General features: G+C 47.0%; 1 protein-coding gene and 1 pseudogene across 1 annotated transcript in view; one reads left to right on the forward strand and one right to left on the reverse strand.

Moving 5' to 3' along the window:
* Window positions 1-12,418, reverse strand: part of LOC128402651 (NADPH--cytochrome P450 reductase) — a 49,013-nt gene extending 36,595 nt beyond the window's left edge. The window contains 2 exon segments of the mRNA XM_053366937.1: window positions 12,205-12,316; window positions 12,319-12,418. Coding sequence (XP_053222912.1) covers window positions 12,205-12,316; window positions 12,319-12,403 — 197 coding nt within the window. The 5' untranslated portion in view covers window positions 12,404-12,418.
* A 9,125-nt stretch (window positions 12,419-21,543) lies between these two features.
* Window positions 21,544-25,232, forward strand: part of LOC128403128 (serine proteinase stubble-like) — a 38,370-nt pseudogene continuing 34,681 nt past the window's right edge.

Raw genomic sequence — 25,232 nt, forward strand, 5'->3', positions numbered from 1 at the left:
ATGGGACACCTGCAACTGTTGAAAGGGCAGGGAACTAACTTACTCAAGATGCAGTGGGAGGAGGAGGAGGCTGGCACGCGAACGCCTAGGATTTCACATGTAACTCTCGCCTCCCACCCAGCTCTGGGTGCGAGTTCCACCCAGTGGGACATGTGCTGTAACCCCAGGACACAACAGAAGCCTTTGACTCTTCCCAAACTGATCAGCATCATCATCATCATCATCATCATTATTATTATTATTATTATTATTATTATTATTATTATTATTAATTTGTATCCCGTCCATCTGGCTGGGCGGCTTCCAACAAAGATTAAAAATACATTAAAATGTCACACATTAAAAACTTCCCTGAATGGGGCCCGCCTTCAGATGTCTTCTAAATGTCAGGTAGTAGTTTATCTCTTTGACATTAATGCAGAGGGAATTATTATTATTTTAAAAATTAAGAATGTCAGGCCAGTAACAGGCTAGTACCAGGAAGTGTGTAATGTCTGACGTTTTACTATGTTTTTATATGTGTTGTTGTTGTTGTTAGTCTTTTCAGACTGTAAGCCTCCTGACAGAGACAGCCCAACACCTGAAGAACCACATATTCCCCATCCCTGGGCCAGACAATACAAGCTGGATAGACCAGTGGCTTGAGTTCATAGAAGTTGCTTCCTATGTTCATTACTTAAGACTCCAGCTAAATCTGAGCCCTCATCTTTTCCTCCCCACCCGCTCCAAATTTAGAGCTGCATGGTCCTTGGGGCAGGGACCCATTTGCTTATCCAGCTACCCTTGATGACGCAGAAACTTCAACTGGTCCGAAATGCAGCAGCCATACTGGCTGCATGGATTTGAGAGTCCATTTTCAGGCACAATTCAAGGTGCTCATATTAGCATTTTAAGGCCTCAGGCTCCAAATGCTTGAAAGACTGCTTCTTTCCCTACAGACCCTTCCCTTGGGGGGTTGGTATCAGCAGAGGGGGTCCTCTTGACTGTTCCTCTATCCTCAGAGGGGTTGGGAGATGGCCTTCTCTGTGGTAGCCCCCTAAGCTGTGAACTCGCAAATGCTGAGGACGCGCCTTTTTACCCTGGCTTTTGACACCTGAGGTCAGGTGTACACTTCTTGGGTCCACCCTATTTCCGCAATTGGAAGTTGCTTTAAACAGTTTTTAATATCATGTTTTAATTGCTGCAGCCTGCCCTGGCACCATAGGGCGAAGGTCCATCTAGCTTAGCATTGTCTACACAGGCTGGCAGCAACAGCTCTCCATAGTTTCAGGCCAGGGACATTCTCAGCCCTACCAAAAGACGCCATTGGGGATTCAACCTGCATACACAGCAGATGCTCTACCACCAAACCTGGCTGATTAAAAGTAATACCAGTCAGGTGCATCTGAAAGAGGGAAGCACCATCTGAAAAGGGCAAGGCAAGGCTTTAAAAAACACATGCCACCAAAACACTGAAAGCCACGATGTTGTCTCTGCTCACGTTGCAGGGTTGGCCACCGCAAAACCCAAACCTCTCAGGTGTTGATCCATTTTGAAGAGCACACTTTGTCTGAGAGCATGCATGGAAGCCGCCCAGCTATAATGTTTTGTGCAAAGATTAGCTGTAGAGTTAGGGTCAAGTTACATTCTCTGCCCCACGTGTCTTACATAAGAGCCATTAAACACAGGGCTCTTTTGGTATCTTGCAGCAGGCGTGGGACATGTAATACACACGTACACACACAAGCGCAGAAATATTATCTGAGCAAATTTGCTTTTTGAGAGCTGCTCCTCCTAATCTGCCCACTACAGGTAATTTGGGTTTTATTCAGACAAGAGGCTATAGAAAGAAAAATGGGACTGAAAGAACTTCCTGAGTGTACATAATTTGGTGCAATTCACAGAATTTCATATTTGGGGTAGTTGCAGTGACCTCAGATGGGGTCGATCTGACATTTAAGCACTCAGCCTGAGATAGGAAAACAGCCTCTTTTGGAACAATACTGAATTAGTTTTTGGAGATCCTCCCCAGCTCTTTCGCCAAGAAGATTTTTTAAGTCAAAATTCAAGAAAAGCGATCCTGCTTTCTGAATTCCTTTTCTAGAGAAGATGTGGGCAACCTATTCCTCTGGACCAGAAGACACAGCTAACCAGCACGATCCCCTACCTCCTGCTCTAAACTGTATGCAAATACACACAAAGAACCATTAAAGTGTGCTTTAATCTATGGCCTTCCAGATGTTGCTGCACTACAACTCCCATCATCCCAGGCTTTTGGCCGTGCTAGCTGGGGCTGATGGGAGTTGGGAGTCCAGCAACAGTTCAGAGGACCTCGTGGTCCCCATGCCTGATTTAGAGGGAAGCGTTGTATCTCCCTGGGAGAGCACCTGCTTTTGTAAAAGATTCCAGGTTCCATCCCCCAGCATGGGGCTGGAAGAAACCCCTGCCCGAAAGCCTGAAGGGCTGCTGCCAGTCAATGTAGATGGTGCTCAGCTAGATGGACCAATTGTAGTGATCAGGTGGGATTGCTAAGAGGAATTATAACAAATATAGAGTAAGCCATCTGTGCCAGCAATGAAAGCATTGCGTTGACTGGGTTTAAACTATTTTGATATGATTTTTGATCAATCCACACCTCTGCATCCCTGTTCCATTTCTCTTTCTTCACAAGTCACGTACACACTTAAGACAGGCAGGCTCCTGGGTCATCAAAGACAGTGGGCGGTTTCTTTGAAATAGCCTTTCTGATATGTTAATCCCAGGATGTTAATCTCAGGGCCAGGAAACAGATCTCGCCTGAAGGTGATAATGATCCTGTCCTCCTGGCCATCCTTCTTATCATGTATATTGCTTGTTTATGAGCCAAATGCTCTCCTTTGTAGTTCTGTTTTATTTACCCCATGCTTAATTAGTTTTGGTAGTTTAACTTTGTTCCCACATGGGATTTGTTGAAATGCTCAGAAGAAATCTGATTGGTTCTTAAGAACACTCTGTAAAAGTTCTTTTGTGAATAAAACGACCTGGGCCGAGGAGTGCCTCTGGGCCGAGGAGTGGAGGCACGCACAGAGAGAGATTATTATACACACCCTTCCCAGAGTCTTGCTGGTTCAAGTCTCTGTGTGTATTCTTATTAATCAGAGTTCAATCCTTCCTTTACTTTGTGAACGCCTCACCAATGGTCCAACTCTGTCAAAGGCAGTGTTTGTATGGAATGAAACAGTCCACTAATCAGGGGTCTAGATCAGGGATTCCTAAACAGGGGTCCATGGATCCCAGGAGGTCAATGGATGGGCTTCAGGGGGTCTGTGAACCAGATTCCCACCCCCCAGTGCAATAAAATAATTTGCATGCAACATTTTGTGTTTGTATGAATTTTTCTGGCAAATAGCTTTCATCAGATTCTCAAAGGGATCTGCGGTCCCAAAAAGGTTAAGAGCCACTGTTCAATTCTATCAGTTGACAATAGGTTAAATAGAGGAGCCTGCTTTTGGACAAGCCATACCATGATGTCTAGCTCCACACATTTTAAGAGTCTGACAAAGGGTCTTGCACTGGCAATTTGTCACCAGCCAATTGGACCCCTTAAACCAAAAATGTTATCTCACAGAATGATACTGTTGGAAGGGACCCTGAGGATCATCAAGTCCAACCCCCTCTAATGCAGGAATATGCAGCTGTCCCATACGGGGATCAAACCTACAAACCTTGGCGTTGTCAGCACCACTCTCTAACCAAATGAGCTATCCAACTGGTTATCCAAGTTAACAGATGAGGACACAACCATATGCTTAGCTGTTAATACAATAACAGTGTTAGCCCCCACACTGTGGTGTCGCAACGGGGGGTGGGGGGCGCCCCGGATGTCATGTCTGGGGGGGTGATGAGAAGGCACCCCGCGGGGGCTCGCCATGCCGCAGCGGCACAAACAGCCATCATACCGCAGCAGCCGCATGTGGAGGATCCCGGCGCTGGTGGCAAACCACTATGTACAGTTCATGTGTGGCATCACACACATGCACTGTATGAAACACCGCCGCACATGCACCGTACATAGCGGTTTGCCACAGGCGCCGCTCAAGCGCCGTACAGACGGCGGTGGGATCCCTCCATTGCCGCTATAGCCGCATGTAGACGATCCTCCGTTCGCGGCTGCAGCAGTGAGCAGAGGATCCCGGCACCGTCCATATGGCACAAGAGCGCCGGTAAACAACTATGTGCAGCACATGTGCAGCGTCGCTACGTACGGCGCATGCAAATCTGCTGTGTTTTTTGCAAAATCTCCCCCCAAAATGTATTTTTAAAGCTATTTTTAAAGAAATTTGACCCCCAAAATTCAACACTTTTGACATGGGTTGCCATATGTCCGGGTTTTCCTGGACGCTGTTTTCAACAGACAAATCCCATATATGGATGGCAGCCCTATAAAAGTGTAAAAAGAAATGAAGTTGTAGCTTCCCAGGCTGTCCCTACAAGGCAATTTCCACTTTCAGAAGCAATTTGAGTGGGATTATGGGAAGACTGCATGGAATTATGGGAACATGCAAGGCAAAACCCAAGGATTGTCACGGTAGTGGTGCCCAGTGCCAGTGAGGTGGGCATGGTCTGTATATTCCACCCATCGAACCTCAGGCAGACGAAGATGCCCCACCAAACCTGGGTAAATAACACTTCACATGTCCCCAGAACGGCTCCAGTACAGCTTTAAGAACAACATCCAGCCGCAAGCAACAGGGCAGTTATATAATACCAAAGGAGGCATTATGCATTCATAATGCCAGTTAGCAACACAATCTCAATAGCAGGGTGGGGATGAAAGTCTCTTTATTCAAACAGAGTCTCAGGGAGATCAGTTACAGCTCAGCCACTCAACACAACCCTCTCCAAAATGGCTTGCAAAAGCAGCTCAGAGAAAGACTTGTCCCCAAGACTGCAAGTTTTCCTTAAGGTAGCCTTTCCCAAGGGACTCTTCAGCTGTGATTCCTGCATTCTAGAGGGGTGGATTTGATTACCCTTTTGAGGTTCAGTGATAGAAACATAGATATATGAGCCAATTGCCAAATGGCACCTTAAACCTAGGTTACGGTCACCACAACAGAATGTCTAGGTTCCATCTTTCCCCCTGTGGGGATTAATAAATAATAATGTACTAATTATTATAATTATATAATTATATTAATTATAATAATGAACATTTTGGAAGTTGAACAGACTTCTGAGGTACGACTGTATACTTATTATTATAATTATAATAATTATATAGTCGTACCTCAGAAGTCTGTTCGACTTCCAAAACGTTCAGGAACCAAGGCGCAGCTTCCAATTGGCTGCAGGAAGCCATGGAAGCCGCAACGGATGTTCGGGTTCCAAAGAAGGTTCGCAAACCGGAACCATCACTTCAAGGTTTGCGGCATTCGGGAGCCAAAACGTTCGTCTCGCAAAGCATTTGACTTCCGAGTTACGAATGTAATATCATTTCTATATTGCTTTATATTTTAAAGAAGAAATCTCTAAGTGGTTTATATCACATCAAAACATCAAATAAAACAATCCAGAATAAAACAAATGCAAGCTTCAAGGAAAATATTTCGGATCCTTCTCTAAGTGACATTTTGTTTTCCTCATATTTATTTACCTACTTAATTTATAGAGCTGCCCCATAGCAAGCCAGTGGGGTGTAGTGGTTCAACTGCCAGACTAGGACCTGGGAGATCAGGGTTCGAATCCCCACTCAGTCAGGAAGCTCACTGGGTGACCCTGAAGTCAGTCACAGCCTCCTAACCTACCTCAAAGGGTCATTGTAGGATTAGCGAAGGGGGACAATGAACCATGTACTCCTTGGAGAAAAAGGTGGGATATAAATGCAATAAATAAGCTCTTCTGTTTACCTGTTTAAGAAAGCTGGAGAGGCCAGCCAGATGGAGAGATGTCAGTCACCAACCTGCCACCCAGAGATCTCCATGTGGTTGCAACTGGACCCACACCAATCACAAAATGTGCCCATTGCCTAGGGCATTTTGAATGCTGTTACAACCCTATAGTCCACGGTCTCCTGATATTTTTGTCCACAATTTGCCTTCAGCACCCAGCAAGTAAAAGTTATGCTGTACAGTTGATTATTTATCAAATGCTTGAGGAACTTGGTCTCCAATATATCTAAGGGCTGATTACTGAATTTCTTAGATATCCAAATAATTTGACTATCCCCACATACCGTATTTTTCGCCCTATAAGACGCACTTTTTCCCCTCCAAAAATGAAGGGAAAATGTGTGTGCATCTTATGGGGCGAATGCAGGCTCCTTGGCTTCAGCGATAGCAACGCGAAGCCTCCGAAGCCTGCGCTCCGTAGGCTTTGCGTTGCTTCCGCTGAAGCCAGGAGAGTCTGCTCTTTGAGGCTGGCGGTGGGGGAAAGCAGCGCCTCCTCCATCGCCAGCCCCAGAGGATGGGGGGCAGCGGGAAGGCGCGCGACGCCTTCCGGCTACTTTCCAACCCGGCTTTGAGGCTGGCGGTGGGGAAAGCAGCGCTTCCCCCATCGCCAGCCCCAGAGATTGGGGGGGCAGCGGGAAGGCGAGCGACGCCTTCCCGCTACCCTCCAACCCGGGTTGGAGGCTGGCGGTGGGGAAAGCATCGCCAGCCCCCGAGATTGGGGGGCAGCGGGAAGGCATGCGATGCCTTCCCGCTACTCTCCAACCCTCCTGTGGGCTTTTGCGGGAGATGGGGGAATTCCCCCACCTCCCGCAAAAGCCGCGCGCTCTTTAAAGGGGCTCCGCGGCTTCTGCTGGCTTTTCTAGGAGGTGGGGGAATTCCCCCACCTCGTAGAAAAGCCCGTAGGAGCCGCGCAGCCTTTAAAGAGCGTACCGCTCTTGGGGGCTTTTCCCCGAGGACGGAGAAGGGACTGACTGGCCGAGTCCGTCCCTTCTCCCTCCTGTGGGCTTTTGCGGGAGATGGGGGAATTCCCCCGCCTCCCGCAAAAGCCGCGCGCTCTTTAAAGGGGCTCCACAGCATCTGCTGGCTTTTCTAGGAGGTGGGGGAATTCCCTCACCTCGTAGAAAAGCCCGCAGGAGCCGCGCACCCTTTGAAGAGCGCGCCGCTCTTGGGGGCTTTTCCCCGAGGAGGGAGAAGAGACTGACTGGCCGTTTCAGTCCCTTCTCCCTCCTGGTCGAAAAGCCCGTAGGAGTCGCGCACGGCTCCTGTGGGCTTTTGCGGGAGGTGGGGGAATTCCGCCACCTCCCGCAAAAGCAGGGAGGTGGTCTTGGAGTAGCGCACAGGCTGCGTGCAGCCTGTCCGCTGCTCCCAGAGCTGCGGGGGGGGGATCATATTTTTTTCCTTGATTTCCCCCCCGAAAACTAGGTGCGTCCTATGGGCCGGTGCGTCCAATAGGGCAAAAAATACGGTACTGCCAGGATGGCCCCTGACATCTTCACCATTTGGTGGAACATGCCTGGGGATCCTCGGATCTTTACTGTTTTTCACACACCAGCAACACATCCTGTAGAATTCTACCTGTTAAATTTTATCTGCACAATCAGAATGAAATTCAGGAACCAAAAAATCGTATTGAAAAATACAGCTTTTGAGGCATCTGGCCCAAAAATGGCAACTAGGCATTCTGTTTTGGTGACTGTTGCCCAGCTTATATATCTGAGTGTCTAACACATGGTTTGTGCATGGCTAAAGTGGGGCCACTCTTTAAACCAGGTGGTGGGTATTTTCATGCAAATGCTCCCAGCGCCCTTAAACTACAGCTCCGAAAATTTGCGGGGAGGGGAGCCATAACTGCTTAAAGTGGCATCAAAGCACTGTGAATGCATGGAGTGACTGTGGCCTTAACCAAGCATAGGCAAACTTGGCCCTCCAGATGTTTTGGGACTACAACTCCCATCATCCCTAGCTAACAGGACCAGTTGTCAGGGATGATGGGAGTTGTAGTCCCAAAACATCTGGAGGGCCAAGTTTGCTTATGCCTGCCCTAAACCTTCTCCATTGGAAGAACTTCATGGCAGGGAAATAGAAATATTATGCAATGCAAAAGTTTCATGAGACAAATTGGTTGGAGTGTGGGAGGGAGATTCTCAAAGCACCTGACCAACAAGAGACCAGGAACGAACCCAATTCCAGGGCCAGGTTCAGCGCATTCTGGGGCACATGCCAAGCTTGGCTTGCGCAGAGAGAAGACACCACCCTGCCAAGTCATGGCAAAGGTTATCCCAAAGGCCAGTGCCAGACCAGGACTGCCCAAACAGCTTAGGCTTCTTGGGAGGCCTTGTCCTAATGGAAGCAATGATGCCCAGGAGCCAACAGGTGGCGCCATCCCTTTAAATCCAACAGCCTGGCAAGGAGCCAGATCCTAAGCAAAAACCTGAGGTTGTTGCTTCCTCAAGTGTTGGAAAGGAACAAGCAAAGTCGAGGGCCTTATGCAACGAGAGAGAAATAATTTCCAAGAATCACAGGGAGGAACATGCAGCTTTAACAAACAAATGTGCTCAGGAAGCTTGGACCCAAAGCAGGTCTGCGCAACCAAGGCTGGAAAACAGAACATTCTGAACAACAACAAGCAACACGCCGGCCAATAATCTACTGGCAATGTTTTTATAACACTACACTGTTTCAAAATTCATAAACAGAAGACATATAATATGTGTGTGGAGTCACAAACTTATAATTATCAAATAAATGTTCCATGAACAGGAATGGTAAGAGTGGTAAGCCACTGTCAAAGATCACTGAAATGGAGGCAGATGTTGGGTGTTCATCAGCTTACTACACTTTTAAGCAGGCTTCCTCAGACTCAGCCCTCCAGATTTTTTGGCCTACAACTCCCATGATCCCTAGCAAGCAGGACAAGTGGTCAGGGATGATGGGAATTGTAGTCTCAAAACATCTGGAGGGCCGAGTCTGAGGAAGTCTGCTTTTAAGTGATCGCTGATCCATGGTCATTTGATGTACCTTTGGGGACAATTAATTTCTTCATTATCAGACAAAACTGTTCTGTCTGCTGCTGTGCCTGGAGCACCCTATTGCGACGTTTGGAGCACCCACCATCTCATGTTTGTTGGATATTGACTGTGGAAAGGCATTCTGCCTCCATTTCAGACCAGGGCTGGCAGGTCAACACTAACCTAGAACTGACTACAGTCATACCTCGGGATAAATACGCTTCAGGATAAGCATTTTTGGATTGCGCTCCACGGCGACCCAGAAGTAACGGAGCACGTTACTTCCAGGTTTCGCCGCTCGCGCATGCGCAGACGGTCAAAATGACGTCACGCGCATGCACGGAAGCGGCAAAACGCGACCCACGCATGCACTGTCGCGTCTTACGTTCTGTTCAGGATGCGAACAGGGCTCTGGAACAGATCTCATTTGCATCCTGAGGTACCACTGTACCTCACATTGGGGATGGCGGGGAGGCCAAGGCTTTTGATGCCCTTTGAAAACTCAATCCTCCCAGAATGGGGGTTGTCATGGGGATCCAGATCGTAGAGGAACTCTGGTCATGTCAAGAGTCTCATCCGACCACTTTTAACAAACCAGACCCAACACATCCAAGAGCACATATACTAGTTGCTGGAAACTATTGGAAGTCCAAGGGTGCTTTTGTGCTTGGGTCCTGCATGTACAAGATGCTGCACTAGATAGGCCATAGGCCTGATCGAGCAAAGTGATTATGTTAAACTAATCCAGGGGGCTCATTCCCTTTTTTTGTGACTATCCTCCTTCAGTGCTATAGAGAAGAGAGAACTAAAATTATGGAAAGGGCTTGTGACTTTAATTATCCACCACCCCAATCTTTTACTGGTTTTAAACAGGCATGGGGAAGGAAATGGGTACTTGTGGGTTTCATTAAGCTACCCACATACACACCCTTTGGCTAGTTTTGCCCTAGCCAGCACTGTTTTTCGCATCTTGATTTCTTAGAAAATATTGGTTGCATTTCATAGTTTCTTGTTTTTAACTACTTCACAAATTAGCTGGAGGCCTTGACTGATGGGCGGTGCAAAAGTGGCCTAATAAAACAATCTCCTATAATCAGAGTCACTATAATCTGCTACTAACATCTGAAGTCACGCCTAGCATTGAAGAGTCACATGACCTAAGACGTGCCTGGTTGCTGAATCAGGCCAAAGGGATTGTGGGGGGTTATAGTTCAGCAACCTGTTCTCACAGTGGCTAACCAGATCCGTTGGACCTGAACACAACAGTGCTCAAGATCCCCAGCATACTGCCTCCGATACCATGGGACAGCATATAGTTCTCAGTCCACCTATAAAACGTGCTTTGAAAGGCAAGGAGAGGAAAAGCTATCTGCCAGGACTCCCAAATAAAACCAGGTGAAAGACGTCTGAGTTTGCTTGGGGAAGAGCTGTTGATGCCCATGCTGCAGAAAAGACTGGAGTCCAGGGGGCCATGATAGTCAAAACATTCCTTGCTGTCACATCTAATCCCAAAGAAGTTGGTTCTTATTATCCACGGTCCAGAAAACTGAACAAGTGCTCCTGGCTCACAAACACTGTGCTTATTCAGGAGGTCCTTGGTGTCCACATTGCATAACCCCCACAGCAAGCAACGCTTCAGAATCTGGCTTCCATTCAAAGCATTGTAGAGTTGGAAGGGACCCGATGGTCATCTAGTCCAACCCCCTGCAATATTTCGCCCAGCATGGGGATTGAACCCACAACCATGAGATTAAGAGTCTCATGGTCTACCAACTGAACTGTCATCATCATCCCCATCATTATTATTACATATTTATCTATCCCCTGCCCTTTTCCCCTGTAGCTTCTTTCCAGAACACAAGCTCTCTCTGATAGACAGTTTTGGTGAAGTATACATGTTGCCAGGATCAAAGTGCCTGCAAGGATTTGAAAGCCCCAGGGTCCCGAAGGAAGGAGCCCACCCTCAACAACTATGTTTTTTGGACTTGGGCTCCCAGCAGCCCCAGCTACCATGGCTAATGGACAGGGATGATGGGAGCTGCAGTACAGCAACATTCAGAGCTGCACAGGTGGTCCCCAACCCTGAGACACATCTATTTACAGTGGTACCTCTGGTTAAGAACTTAATTCGTTCTGGAGGTCCGTTCTTAACCTGAAACCGTTCTTAACCTGAGGTACCACTTTAGCTAGTGGGGCCTCCCGCTGCCGCCACACGATTTCTGTTCTCATCCTGAAGTAAAGTTCTTAACCCAAGGTACTACTTCTGGGTTAGTGGAGTCTGTAACCCGAAGCGTTTGTAACCCGAGATACTACTGTATTGTCTTTATATCCCATCTTTTCCCTCAAAGGACACATACAAGGTTCTCCCAGCTATCCACATTTCATCCCCACAACAACAGTAAAAATCTGTGTGCGTGATTGCTGTTTTTAAAAGGCTTTGATTTTTATCTGTTATGCTGGGGAACTCTGGCTCTTCGAAACATACTCCTTGTTCCTCAAAGAAGACGGAAGCAGCAGCTCTAAAGCAACTCAGAAGTCGCAGACTTAGCAAAGAGATAACATATATTTTAAGACCTTAAAAGAAAGACTTCCGAGGTCTGAGTTCACTTCATTCCTCCGCGTCCCAAGTGAACCCAGGAGTCCAGCACTATTCGCATTTAACTACCAGAGAAACCCTATGACTCCTGGTTCTGTAAGACACCCTTGAAACGCCCCCTTGAAAAGGGGGTCCCCGATTTATTTAGCTGTTTGCTGCCTTCAGCCCCTTCGCCCCTCCTCACGTCCTTGCGGAACAAGCACAGGACGCTTTTCCCTACTCGACCTGCAGGAATCTGAACTTTCCTCTACTTCTTACTTAAAGGGACCCAGGCGTCCGGCCTCCGCTCACATCTTCCTTTTCAAAGCAAAATGGACCCAGGAGTCCGGGTGCTAACTCTCTTCCTCGTTTACAAATTAAAGGGACCCAGGCGTCCGGCTTCTACTCTACCCATCCTTTTTATAGAGACCCAGGCGTCCGACTCTGTACTCCCCCCCCACACACCTTTTCATTAAAGGGACCCAGGAGACCGACCTCTACTCTCCCTCCTTCTTTCAAAAGCAAAAGGGACCCAGGCGTCCAGCAGATTCTACTCTCCGCTTTCCCCCCACCCAGTTTCTAAAAGGGACCCAGGCGTCCGGCCTCAGCTCTCAGCCTCTTTAAAACAAGAGCGACCCAGGCGTCCTGCTCTTCTTCCTCCCCCCCGCCCACCGCCAAGAACCCAGGCGTCCGGGCCCCTTCCCCCGCCACTCACCGAGGAGCCCCCTCTAGAAAGCGGCGCTGGGAAGTGCAAGCCGGCAGCAGCAGCAGAACCGAGCAGGGCCTTCCCTTCGCGCAGGGAGAGAGAAAGAGAAAGGGAGGGGAGAAGGGGGCGGAGCTAGAGGAGGGAGGAATCTACCACTGAGAGACGCGGGGGAGTAGCAAACGGCATCCCCTCCATCGTCCCCGTTCATGGCAAGGCGGGCGCCCCCAACGCGCCTCTCAATCTTCCTCTCCCCCTCTATATGCGCGCGTAATGGTACATCCCGTCCTGCTCGGAGGCGAAGGGAGGCAGACTTTAAAGGGACGGCGCATGCGCAGGTGGGGAGGAGTGGATTCTCAGAAGGCCAATTAGTCGGACCTTTTGCAAGGGGAACCAGAATGCAAGTTTTGTTTTAGGTTAAAGCATTGATGACGCCTTCTTTTTGGAACAGAAGCAGCAGGAAAATATGCATTTAAAAAAAAGCAGCAAGGGTGCCAAACTGACCAGCCTGACTGGTCCAAAAGTCCCTTCTGAAGGCTTAATAATAATAATAATAATAATATCATCACTGACTCACTAGGGGTGGAGTTTACTTTCAGGAGAATGCAAAACCCATTTCTTTGTCTCTAATGGAGGTTAGCCTCACCGTGAAACAGGCGAAGCCCCCAGGGAGAGGGCTGCTGACATTTCCTCACATTTCCAGAGCTTCAATCAGCAGGAGAATTTATTAAGGTTATGGGGTTGCTTTTATATAAGTAATTATATAAAATTCTATGCTAATAATATGTAACATTACTCATCGTAATCTTGATTATTTTAATCATATGGTGGCACCATTGTGTGCAGTGTTTTACAGCCTGATGCGCTCTTGAACCAAGCTCATCCAGGGCCAGCTGAAGCAGCCCTGCACACACACACGGAAGTTGTCTTTACTGTGACTCTCCCAGGAAGCGAGTCCTCACACTCAAGGTGGCTTCTAGCGTACCTCTGAAGTAACTTTTCCCCTTTAATCCTGTTCCAAGAATATAAGAAGAGCCCAACTGGATCAAGCCAATGGCCCATCTAGTCCAGCATCCTGTTCTCACAGATGCTCTAAAGTGCTAACTAATAGTTCAGTAGGTAGAACCCCACAAGCAGGACCTGAGTGCAAGAGCCCTCTCCCTTCCCGCAGCTTCCAGCAACTGGAATCCAGAAGCATTTCTGCCTCCTGTGTGGAGGCGATCTGTAGCCATCATGGCTTGTAGAAGAAGAAGAAGAAGAGTTTGGATTTGATATCCCGCTTTATCACTACCCGAAGGAGTCTCAAAGCGGCTAACATTCTCCTTTCCCTTCCTCCCACACAACAAACACTCTGTGAGGTGAGTAGGGCTGAGAGACTTCAGAGAAGTTTGACTAGCCCAAGGTCACCCAACAGCTGCATGTGGAGGAGCGGGGAAGCGAACCCGGTTCACCAGATTACGAGTCTACTGCTCTTAACCATTACACCACACTAGCTCTCTCTTGTAGCCGTGGATAGCCTCCCCCTCCACAAATTTGTCCAATCTTCCTTTGAAGCAATCTAGATTGGTTGCACCATATTTTATTGCTGTTGTTTGATACTGATTAATCAATCAATCAAGCTCTCCCCTCCCTCCTCTTTTTTCAGGTATCCTGTTGGAGCGTAGAAGAGACAGCAACGCTAGTCTGCCCAGAATTAGATGTTTTGCCTCATTACAAATCAAACCCAGTGTGTCAAATTTTGAACCTGGCATAAATACATCTAAATGTACGTGGGTGGCTATGGCAAATGTGTCTGTGGGTGTCATCATTCACCAGGGCCAACCTTACCCTTGTTCTTACAGTAGCCAGCCAAATGATTGTGGGAAATCACCAAGCAGGACTTTTGCAAGAGCACTCTCCTCTTCCTGTGGTTTTTAGTAACAGAAGCATTTGATGCCTCCCACAATGGAGCCAAAACATAGCCATTATTGTGTCTAGGAGCTAATTGATAGCCTTACCCTCCAAGGCCATTGGCCATGCTGGTTAGCAATGATGGGAGTTGGAGTCGAGTAATATCTGGCTGGCCTCAGGTTCCCCACCTCTGGTCTACATTGATGGGCAGCAGCTCTCAGGGTTTCAGGCAGGAATCTTTACCAGCCCTACCTGGAGATGCCATTAGGAATTGAACATGGGATCTTCCGTTTGCAAGACAGATACGGTACTTAACCAATCAGTTGATGTCCTTCTGTTCAAATCTAAACCACACTCAGCAGCTATTCCCACGGAAAAGCATTTCTTCTAAGCAAAGGATTCTGCTGCTTCCGTTTTCAGCCCACTTCCATAAAATAAAAAAAAAAAGACCCCCGGAAATCCATGGGACTTGCTGTCAAATAATCACGTTTGGGAGTGAGAGGGGGATACATTTTTGTCGCTAGAGGCTCAACTGTCTTCTGTGGCCAGAAGAGCCTTTCGCCAGCTTTGTGTTGTTCACCAGCTGCAGCCATTCCTGGGCAGGGATAGCCTGACCACTGTAGTCCATGCGTGGATAACCTCGAGACTGGATTACTGTAATGCACTCTGTGTGAGGTTCACCTTGGGCCTGGTTCAAAAGCTCCTGCTGGTGCAGAATGTGGCGGCCAGCTGGCTAACAGCATGCAACGCCTTTGTTAAAACAGCTGCATTGGCTGCTCATTTACCACTGATCCAAGTTCAAGGCCATTGTCTTGCAGTCCACTCTTGGCTTACACTGGGGTTATGTTTCGGGGATAGAGCCTGAAGCTAGAATCAGAAACAGTGGTACCTCGGGTTACATACGCTTCAGGTTACATACGCTTCAGGTTACAGACTCCACTAACCCAGAAATAGTACCTCGGGTTAAGAACTTTGCTTCAGGATGAGAACAGAAATCGTGCTCCAGTGGCACGGCGGCAGCAGGAGGCCCCATTAGCTAAAGTGGTGCTTCAGGTTAAGAACAGTTTCAGGTTAAAAACAGACCTCCAGAACGAATTAAGTACTTAACCCGAGGTACCACTGTGTAGTCAAAACAACCCATAAAAACCATAAGAAGCACAGCACTTAACTTACCACACTCCCCCAGGTGAGTGCGATATAGTGGGTGAGATTACTGACAGTCCCCCCCCCCAGCACGTAAAGCTGTAATTGCACAAGTTAAATGCATGTAAATTGTGAGTCGGCTGTAATTTACAGAGCCCTGAACTACTTGGGTCCAGGGAACAAGGGACTGCATGAACCCTTATATCACAGCTCGATCGCTGAGATCATCTCTAAGAGCACCACTGGTCATTCCCTGGGCTGGCGAGACTCATTTGACAACAACAAGGAGCTGAGCCTTTAGCGTCATCAGCCCAGTCTTGCGGAATGCTCTGCCACTAGAGATTTAGTAAGTGGCTTCTGTGCCAACTTTTAAACACCTGCTGAAACCTTTTCTAACCTGTCAGGCTTATGACAGGCAATTGTCGACACATCTTTCCACAAAAGCCAGCTGATTTCTGATTTCAGCTTTCCGATACGGTTTTTCTGGTGTGGTTCCATGCCCAGTTGTTGTATACAGTGGTACCTCGGGTTAAGTACTTAATTCGTTCCGGAGGTCCGTTCTTCACCTGAAACTGTTCTTAACCTCAAGTACCACTTTAGCTAATGGGGCCTCCTGCTGCTGCCACTCCGCTGGAACCCGCTGTACAGCAGTACCACTGTACTGCTCTGATTTTGGTGAGGGTTGAGAACCACTAACCTGTTCTGAAGTTGGATATGAAAGTTCTTTCAAGAAATCCCAGTGATAGTTCTTTCTTGCGCAACCCAGCTGACGTAAACGTTGTAAAGTCCACACAGAAAAAGTGCCTCTGGATGAATGATGAACTTGATGTCTCCAAGCTGGCTTTGCCCCTTGCTCTGGATCTCAATACACAGCTTTGCCTTGGAGTTTCTTATTTATCCTAAGCCTCTTCCTGCTAGATTCAGCCTGTGCCAGAGGTCAGTTGCGGAAATGGGTGGAGGGATGGAGGAGGAGGGTGGAGACTGATTGGCTGGCACAGCTGGCTTCGTCCCAATGGGGAAGGCTCTCCAAAATTGGAAAGGTGGCAAACTTTTCAGTGAACCATACCGCAGGCAACAGTGTGCAACCCTTTGCTGGTGGAATGTGGTAATTCATGCCTATTTGCTTCTGGGCCTGATTGCCCTGTTGCCACAGAGTCATGTTGCAAGAGACATCACTTTGTAATATAGAATAACAATGGCCAGAGTTTTGTTTGTAAGTTTAGGCTGATTATGGAAGCTGGAGACACATAGGAATGTCTTGCTCTGAGCTAGACCCAAAGCTGACTGTGGGGCTTCCCCAGAAACCTTAAAGGGAGGCTAGATCTTTCAGGGTGTTAATGCTGTGAGCCCATCCATCCTATGCTCAGGTGGTATAGATGTGTAAATAAAACCATATATCCAAAAGACACCACAGTCTCCATTGACCTTCATTCCAAGGAAGCCAAGCTCAAGGACCCCAGAGTCTCTCACCAGGTGCAGGCACTTGAGAAAAGTGCTCCAGATATCAGGGAGAGGTGTGTGAGTGATGTTACAGGCCCTAGCCAGTAGGTCCCTATCACAGCCAACTTTTCCTAGTGTTCAGTGTGGAGACTTGTAGGGTCAGTTTTTTCAGAGTTCACCCTGGGAGAGAAAAAAGGTGCATTTTCTCCAAACCAGCTCCACTATGCTAAAAAAGAAAAAGTGACATTTGTCTTCATTGAGATCACATGGCTTTCAAACTTCCGATCTTTATGGGGCACTAGCGGGGAGAGATGTAGGGCTGTGTAGATGTAGGGCTGTGTAGAAACCAAAAAAGATTGTGATTTTAAAATGGATAGTGCAATTTGTGAGTTTGGACCTGTCACATCAAAACTGGACAAAGTCACTCCAAAGTTATATTTCAGCCTGCCAGCTTGATTCATCATCATTATCATCATCATCATCATCATCATCATAATTTTATTATTTATACCCCGCTCATCTGGCTGGGTTTCCTCAGTCATTCAAAATGGCTCCTGGTATCCAAACATCAATGAACATGGCTAGACCACTTCAGGAACCCTCGTGCTGAGTTTGATGATAATATATCGTGAGGCAGCCAAACCTATGCCAAAAAAGTCACAGCCAAGCCGCACTAGAGTCCGCCATTTTGATTCAAAATACTGCCTGGCATCCAAAAAATTGTGCCAAAGTGACGTTTTGGTTTGCTAACTTGATTCAAAATGGCGGCTGGTGGCCAAACATCAACAACAACTGCTGCCCCCACCTTGGGAACTCCATACCCTCCAACATTCTTCAGATGAAAATAGGGGCATTGTTCAGTCCCCCCACTCCAACTGATCCCCTCATCCTCCCCTCCAGCATTTCCTATCCAAAGAAATGTGAATGTCACCACCATTCCACCAACAGAACGCAGCATGCATGCCCTCCACCGTCCTGTAAAAAAACCTTAAACCCTATTTTATTTTATTCTTTGGTAGACTTGCAAAACACACACACACCAATAAATAAATTTTAGAAAGGGGCAAGATTACATGTGGATGCATAAATAGATTTTTTTAATAAGAAAAAGTCAAGACATTTTGCGCTCCAGTCCGCTCCCCCTTTCTTCCCACCCAGGGTGACCCTGCCCTCTGCCCACCTGTCACACAGGGTTGGGTCTTAGCGGCCGCAGCCTCCTCTCCTCCTCCTCCTCCTCACTCGCTCTCCAGGAGCAGCTATAAGTCAGCAGCAGTGCCCATGGGAGGCCACAGGATGCTCCCTCGCTGCTGCCACCACTGCTCAGGACAAATGCCAGCTCATCCTCCTCTCCAAGCTTGGCAGTGGCAGCACTGGCGGGGAAAACAGGGAGGTTCTGGGATCAAATCAGAAGGCAGGATGGCTTTGGTAATTCCAGAACTGTCCCTGGAAAGGTATGGAGGGTATGGAACCCTTGTGCCGAGTTTGATGACAATATTTTGAGATGGACAGATAGATAGACAAACCCCTTTCCAAAATTTGTTGCTCTTAATTACGCCACCCAACCCAACTATTTGATGCAAAAATATTCTGGTGCTTATTTTGGAATGACTATTCCCAAATTTTGTGCTGGAGGACATCAGTGTCACAAGAGGTGCCCTTTCCAAGCATGTAAGAAAGCAAGCTGACTCACATTCTGTAAATAAACCTGCCAGCTTGCTTGCATAGTAAAAGCATAGCGTGCTTTGCTTGTTTGTTTTCATTTATTTGGCTTGCACATAGAGTCTCTCTCTCTCTCTCTCTCTCACACACACACACACACAACACAAAATCAACCCACACAGTATTCCGGCCTGATTAATCCACTGCTGCAGAAGGTTAAAGGTAAAGGAACCCCTGACCATTAGGTCCAGTCGCGGACGACTCTAGGGTTGCGGCGCTCATCTCGCTTTACTGGCCGATGGAGCCGGTGTACAGCTTCCGGGTCAGGTGGCCAGCATGATTGAGCCGCTTCTGGCGAACCAGAGCAGCACACAGAAACGCCATTTACCTTCCCACCAGACCGGTACCTATTTATCTACTTGCACTTTGACGTGCTTTCAAACTGCTAGGTTGGCAGGAGCTGAAACAGAGCAACGGGAGCTCACCCTGTCGCGGGGATTCGAACCGCCGACCTTCTGATCGGCAAGCCCTAGGCTCAGTGGTTTAACCTAACCACTATTAAATGTGATGAACTATTTGTAGGAACATAAAACTCAGAGGGACCGAAAGTCTGTTGCATCCATCCAAGCATAGGATTTTGTGCCAAGGCTAGACATAACCTACTCCAGCTTACCAGATGTGGCAGCTGACACCACATAAAAGCCCCAGCGAGCCTATCTTGCTTTGAGGAGCTTCCCGTCTCCTTTCCCTGCATTGCCTGAAGTATCAAGGATGCACCTATTACTCGCTTTGGCCACTTTCCCACAAGCGTTGATCTGTATATTTAGGCAACAGCCTCTTGTTTGGTCATTCGGTGTCTCTCTCTCTTTCTCTCTCAACGTTTAACAAAATGTACATATGTATTACCAGACCTATATTTTAGACATCCTAAGATGCTCATCAAAAATACAGGAAAAAAACAAGTGACTTTTTTTAAAAAATTATAATATGAAATAAAACCAGTAATTATAAAACACTAAAATAATGGATTGAGGCTGCAGGCTAAAATTACATGCCTGCATAGGCATTCTGGAGCAAAATATCTGGAACAAATTAGGTGCCTGCCTAACATCAATGAGCAAGGAGTTCCAAAGTGTAGCTGCCACTGCCCTGAATCACTGATTTATTGCAAGTGCAGAATGACTATTATTTGGCACTTGTAAAAGACACAAAGGGCTCTCTAAACCCTTAGCTCCAAATGAGGAGAACAGCAAGAGGCTTTGGAGAATCCACCCTTGGCCACTGACCCCAGGCAAAAAAGGTAAAGGGACCCCTGACCATTAGGTCCAGTCATGGCCAACTCTGGGGTTGCGGCGCTCATCTCGCTTTATTGGCCGAGGGAGCCGGCATACAGCTTCTGGGTCATGTGGCCAGCATGACTAAGCCACTTCTGGTGAACCAGAGCAGCACACGGAAACGCCATTTACCTTCCCGCTGGAGCGGTACCTATTTATCTACTTGCACTTTGAAGTTCTTTCAAACTGCTAGGTTGGCAGGAGCAGGGACCAAGCAACGGGAGCTCACCCCGTCGCGAGGATTCGAACCGCTGACCTTCTGATCGGCAAGTCCTAGGCTCTGTGGTTTAACCCACAGCACCACCCGCGTCCCTGACCCCAGGCAAAGGGCTCCTTAAATCCCTAGTTTTAAGTGAGGACATCAAGAGGCTTTGGCAGAACCACCCTCCAGCACTGATTCTGAGACTTGGGCAAAGGGCTCCTTAAACCCTGAGCTCCAAGGGAGGAGGACGGCAAGACTTTGACTGCTTCCACCCATGAAGAGGTGAGATGTTTGTGAGAGAGTTGCGCAAAAGATAGTGGTCCCTTCCAACTCTACAATTCTATGATTCTATGTTTCTAGTAGGCTCCTTCCAAAGTGGGAGGTCAAAGAGACATTAGCATTTCAGGGGCAAGTAAGAGGGGTCAGTTGTGCCTTTTGCTCTTGCTCTATTCAAAATACAGTCCTCCTTTAACGAATTAAGTTGTTGATGCTTGTGTACTTGCAAGTGCATCCTTGAAAAGTGCACCACCCTTCCAGAGAAGGTTACTCAATGAAATATAGGCTATGCTGCAATCGTAAGAAGGCAGAGGAAACACGGCATTGTAATTAGCCAATGGGAGCTGTGCCCAGATTTCGAAGTCCCCATGGGACTCGTGGCATACATGGCTAATTGGGGGTTTAAACCATATGATTAAAATATTTTTAAAACACTTGGCAGATCGATACAAATGGCGGAAAAAGGAAGAAAACTCAGGGCGCAAGACTCTAGGGCTTTCTTGAGTTGAGAGGCTTTTAGCGCAAACTACGCTGTGTTGCTGCCTGCTGCTGCTGCTGTTATTATTTTAGGAATATGCCGCCTATCTGACTGGGTTTCCTCAGCCACTCTGGGTGGCTTCCAATAAAATTAAAAACACAATAAAACATCAGCCATTAAAAACTTCCCTGAACATAAACAGCTTGTTCGAGCTAGACAGCAGGTAATTGATTTTATCAATGTCACTGAAGGGGGTTTCTTTAAATATTTCGCCCTCAGAATTTCATATAGCTTACAGTACAACATACAATGAATGGGGTCCTCAATTGGCTGACATCCACAGCTGCACAGGCATGTTCTTTGGGAATGTTTTTATATCGCCCTTCCAGGAAGTTGCTTTTCATTGTCTGGATATTTCACTGGCATAGATCTTTCTCAGTTCCAAACTTGTTCTTTTTGACAGGATAGGTTGTGGAGAATCTAGATACCATCACTGTTTCCGTATCCCATTTAGCCAATAGATCCTGAAAATAAACCTTCAGCTAGAATGCACATTAGATGACAGGAATGTCAGTGGATCAAAACATAATTTTTGAAGCAATTTATTACAACTTTCTATCCAAGAAGCCTTAGAGAGCGATTGCAGTTGCTCTGCCACACATAGCTTGACACATCTGGGATCTTTCCTTTTTTCTCTCATCCTGGCAGACCAACATTTCCCTACTTCCCACCCAGGGTGCCCCCCATCAAATTACAGTTTCCAGGAGTCGGGGTGGGAAGCCATGACCATTTCAAGTGGTATGATACTGTCTTAAATGTATAGCACAGGTGGCCCCTCAGTTTGGGTGCTTCCTTGCCAGTGTGTACACTGACCCATTATTGTGTTATTATTTACTCAACCTTGGGATGCACCTGTTCCCAGGTGAATAATGGAGCTGAAAGCACAGGTGCATTTGCAACAATACACTGAGCTGCCAGTGGGGCTGCCAGTTGCTGATTGGTATCTCATTCAAAGCAGGGACCTTCTGAACCATTATCCTGGGGAGTTTTTCCAGCTGAGGGGGGCTGTTGTTCTCAACGGACCAAGCAGCAATTTTACCACTTCATCTTGCAGGACATTCAATAGATCTTTGGTGACTGCCGCACCTCCCAACCTGGTCTGGAAGGTAAGACATTTGCTCCAGGGGTCTCTGCTTAACAAGGGCACTTCTGATTTCCTGGAACCTACCTGTGATAAATCACTGGGATTTGTCCCTAGCAGGGAGTGTGTTTTTTAAATGTTTGGAGGGGCTGATTTCTGCAGTGTCCGCCCTTCCAGTTTCAGACTTGCCTCCCCACCTCCCAAAGTTTTTAAGCAGAGGTCGGATGGCCATCTGTCAGGGATGCTTTAATTCAGATTTCTGCATTGCAGGTTGTTCGACTAGATGTCTCTTGGAGTCCCTTCCGACTCTATAATTCTGTGACCTTTTTTTAGCCATCTACTATTTATTGTTGCTTGTATTTTTATTTTTATTTTTTTGGTAACATTGTGATTTGTAAAAATAATTTTTATTATAATTTGGAGAAAGGAATACAAATATCATTATCAAATATCTTTTTGATCAAAACTAAAGTGTTAATTTAAATAAAAACACAAACCAAAAAGAGAAGAAAGAAAAGAAAGAGAAATAGAGAGACAGAGAGCAAGAGCAGGGATAAAGGGGAAAAGGGAAGAGAAAGAGAGTGAGGAAATACTGTAATTTAAAAGAGAAAGAGAAGAGAAAGAGAAAAGGGGGGAAGTTAAAGTTGTTTTTCATGTTGCTGTATTATTTTTTTTACAAACGTGGGCTCTGTAGATAGATTAAATATTGAATTAAATGAAATGTTTCATTTAGATTGTAAATTAAATTAAATATTTGCTAAATTAATTAAATGAATATGGGCATCATGAGACCTGGCAACCTTGGCCGACAAACAGGAAATGGCTTTGAGTATCAGGAAATGCGTAAGTAAGATTAGCAAACAGGCTCTGCATCGGGTGCTAATTGTTAAGAATTAATCGATAACTCTGCACGTGTAGCTATAAAGCTGCAGGCACAATAAGCCCCAGAGCAAAACGCAAAGCGCGCAATCCAGCCCAGGGCTGTAATCATATTTTGCCTGTCCTGATTAGAAGAAGAAGAAGAAGAGTTTGGATTTGATATCCCGCCTTTCACTCCCTTTAAGGAGTCTCAAAGCGGCTAACATTCTCCTTTCCCTTCCTCCCCCACAACAAACACTCTGTGAGGTAAGTGGGGCTGAGAGACTTCAAAGAAGTGTGACTGGCCCAAGGTCACCCAGCAGCTGCATGTGGAGGAGCGGGGAAGCGAACCCAGTTCCCCAGATTACGAGACTACCGCTCTTAACCACTACACCACCACTATGTTCACACTCCCAGATCATTCAAGTGTCCCTATTTTCCAGGGACATCCCTGATTTAGAGAAGCCGTTTGATCTGATCCCGGAATGTCCCACTTTTCCTTGTTGTTGTTTAGTCATGTCCGACTCTTTGTGACCCCATGGACCAGAGCACGCCAGGCACTTCTGTCATCCACTGCCTCCCGCAGTTTGGTCAAACTCATGCTGGTAGCTTCAAGAACACTGTCCAACCATCTCGTCCTTTGTCGTCCCCTTCTCCTTGTGCCCTCCATCTTTCCCAACATCAGTGTCTTCTCCAGGGAGTCTTCTCTTCTCATGAGGTGGCCAAAGTATTGGAGCCTCAGCTTCACGATCTGTCCTTCCAGTGAGCACTCAGGGCTGATTTCCTTAAGAATGGATAGGTTTGATCTTCTTGCAGTCCATGGGACTCTCAAGAGTCTCCTCCAGCACCATAATTCAAAAGCATCAATTCTTTGGAGATCAGCCTTCTTTATGGTCCAGCTCTCACTTCCATACATCACTACTGGGAAAACCATAGCTTTAACTATACGTACCTTTGTTGGCAAGGTGATGTCTCTACTTTTTAAGATGCTGTCTAGGTTTGTCATTGCTTTTCTCCCAAAAAGCAGGCGTCTTTTAATTTCGTGGCTGCTGCCACCATCAGTTAGGATATCCTTATTTTCATTAGAGAAACGTTGGTGGGTATGATAAAGGTAAAGGTACCCCTGCCCGTACGGGCCAGTCTTGACAGACTCTGGGGTTGTGCGCCCATCTCACTCAAGAGGCCGGGGTCCAGCGCTGTCCCGAGACACTTCCGGGTAACGTGGCCAGCGTGACAAGCTGCATCTGGCGAGCCAGTGCAGCACACGGAAACGCCGTTTACCTTCCCGCTAGTAAGCGGTCCCTATTTATCTACTTGCACCCGGGAGTGCTTTCGAACTGCTAGGTTGGCAGGCGCTGGGACTGAGCAACAGGAGCGCACCCCGCCGCGGGGATTCGAACCGCCGACCATGCGATCGGCAAGTCCTAGGCACTGAGGTTTTACCCACAGCGCCACCCGCGTCCCAGCTGGGTATGGTAGGACGTGCCTATTTTCAAGCTACAGGATTGCCTTCAGATGGCTCGGGGGAGCCGGATAGCTCCATACCATCCAACATTTCTCCAATGAAAAAAGGAAAATAGGGACACTTGGAGGGTCTGCAAGAGCCTCTCCTCTTCTGTGGCTTCTGGCAACTGGGATTCAAAAGCACTGCTGCTTCTGACCGTGAAGGCAGAGCACAACCACCAAGGCTCATCTCCATCGATAGCCTTCTCCATGAATTTGGTCCAATCCTATTCATTCATTCATAAAAATATTCAGTGCTTTTTTTTCCTTTAAAAAATGTTTAGGTGCACTCTCATTTTTACTCAAGAAAACCACCATTTTATAGTACAAATCGGGGAAATAAATACAGTAAATGGATAAAAGTACAAAGATTTGCAAAATGTTTAGGGGTATACGTACCCCTGCGTACCCCCAGAAAAAATGCCCTGAAAATATTTATGTACTGCTGTATCATAAATATACTGTTTATCACAGCAGTTTACAACAATATAAAAGAATAACATCACAAAATGTTAAAAACTAGTGAAAAGCAAGAAGAAATCAGAAGCAAACACCCATAGACCATTGTGTGAAGTGTACTCTTAATAGCCTGCATTTTTAATGCCATTCTGCGGGAGGGAGTTCCAGAGTTTAACTACTTGCTGGGTGAAGAAGGATTTCCTTTCTTTTGCTGCTGTTTGATGCCTGGTTTCTCAAAACCAGCACACTGACGGGAGTCCTGAAGCCTTTGCACAGGGCAAAGACATCGAACCCTCCCCCCAACCCTATGTTTACATAGACAGAAACCAATCTGGCACTAATGAAGCTGCGCAGATGCAACTTCGCCGTGCTCTAAAGAGACAGCGTGAACACACCCTAAACCAGGCATAGGCAAACTTGGCCCTCCAGATGTTTTGGTACTACAACTCCCATCATCCCTAGCTAACAGGACCAGTGGTCAGGGATGAAGGGAATTGTAGTCCCAAACATCTGGAGGGCCAAATTTGCCTATGCCTGCCCTAAATGTACACTGTGCTTCTTTCATTCCTGTTCCAAGGCAACAACTGCTCCCCAAACCTCCCAGTCCTTCCTTCCTTTTGTCTGGTTTAACTATATTGTTATGCAAAACCTTAATCT

Source organism: Podarcis raffonei, chromosome 15, assembly GCF_027172205.1.
Source record: "Podarcis raffonei isolate rPodRaf1 chromosome 15, rPodRaf1.pri, whole genome shotgun sequence".
Taxonomy (NCBI): Eukaryota; Metazoa; Chordata; class Lepidosauria; order Squamata; family Lacertidae; genus Podarcis; species Podarcis raffonei.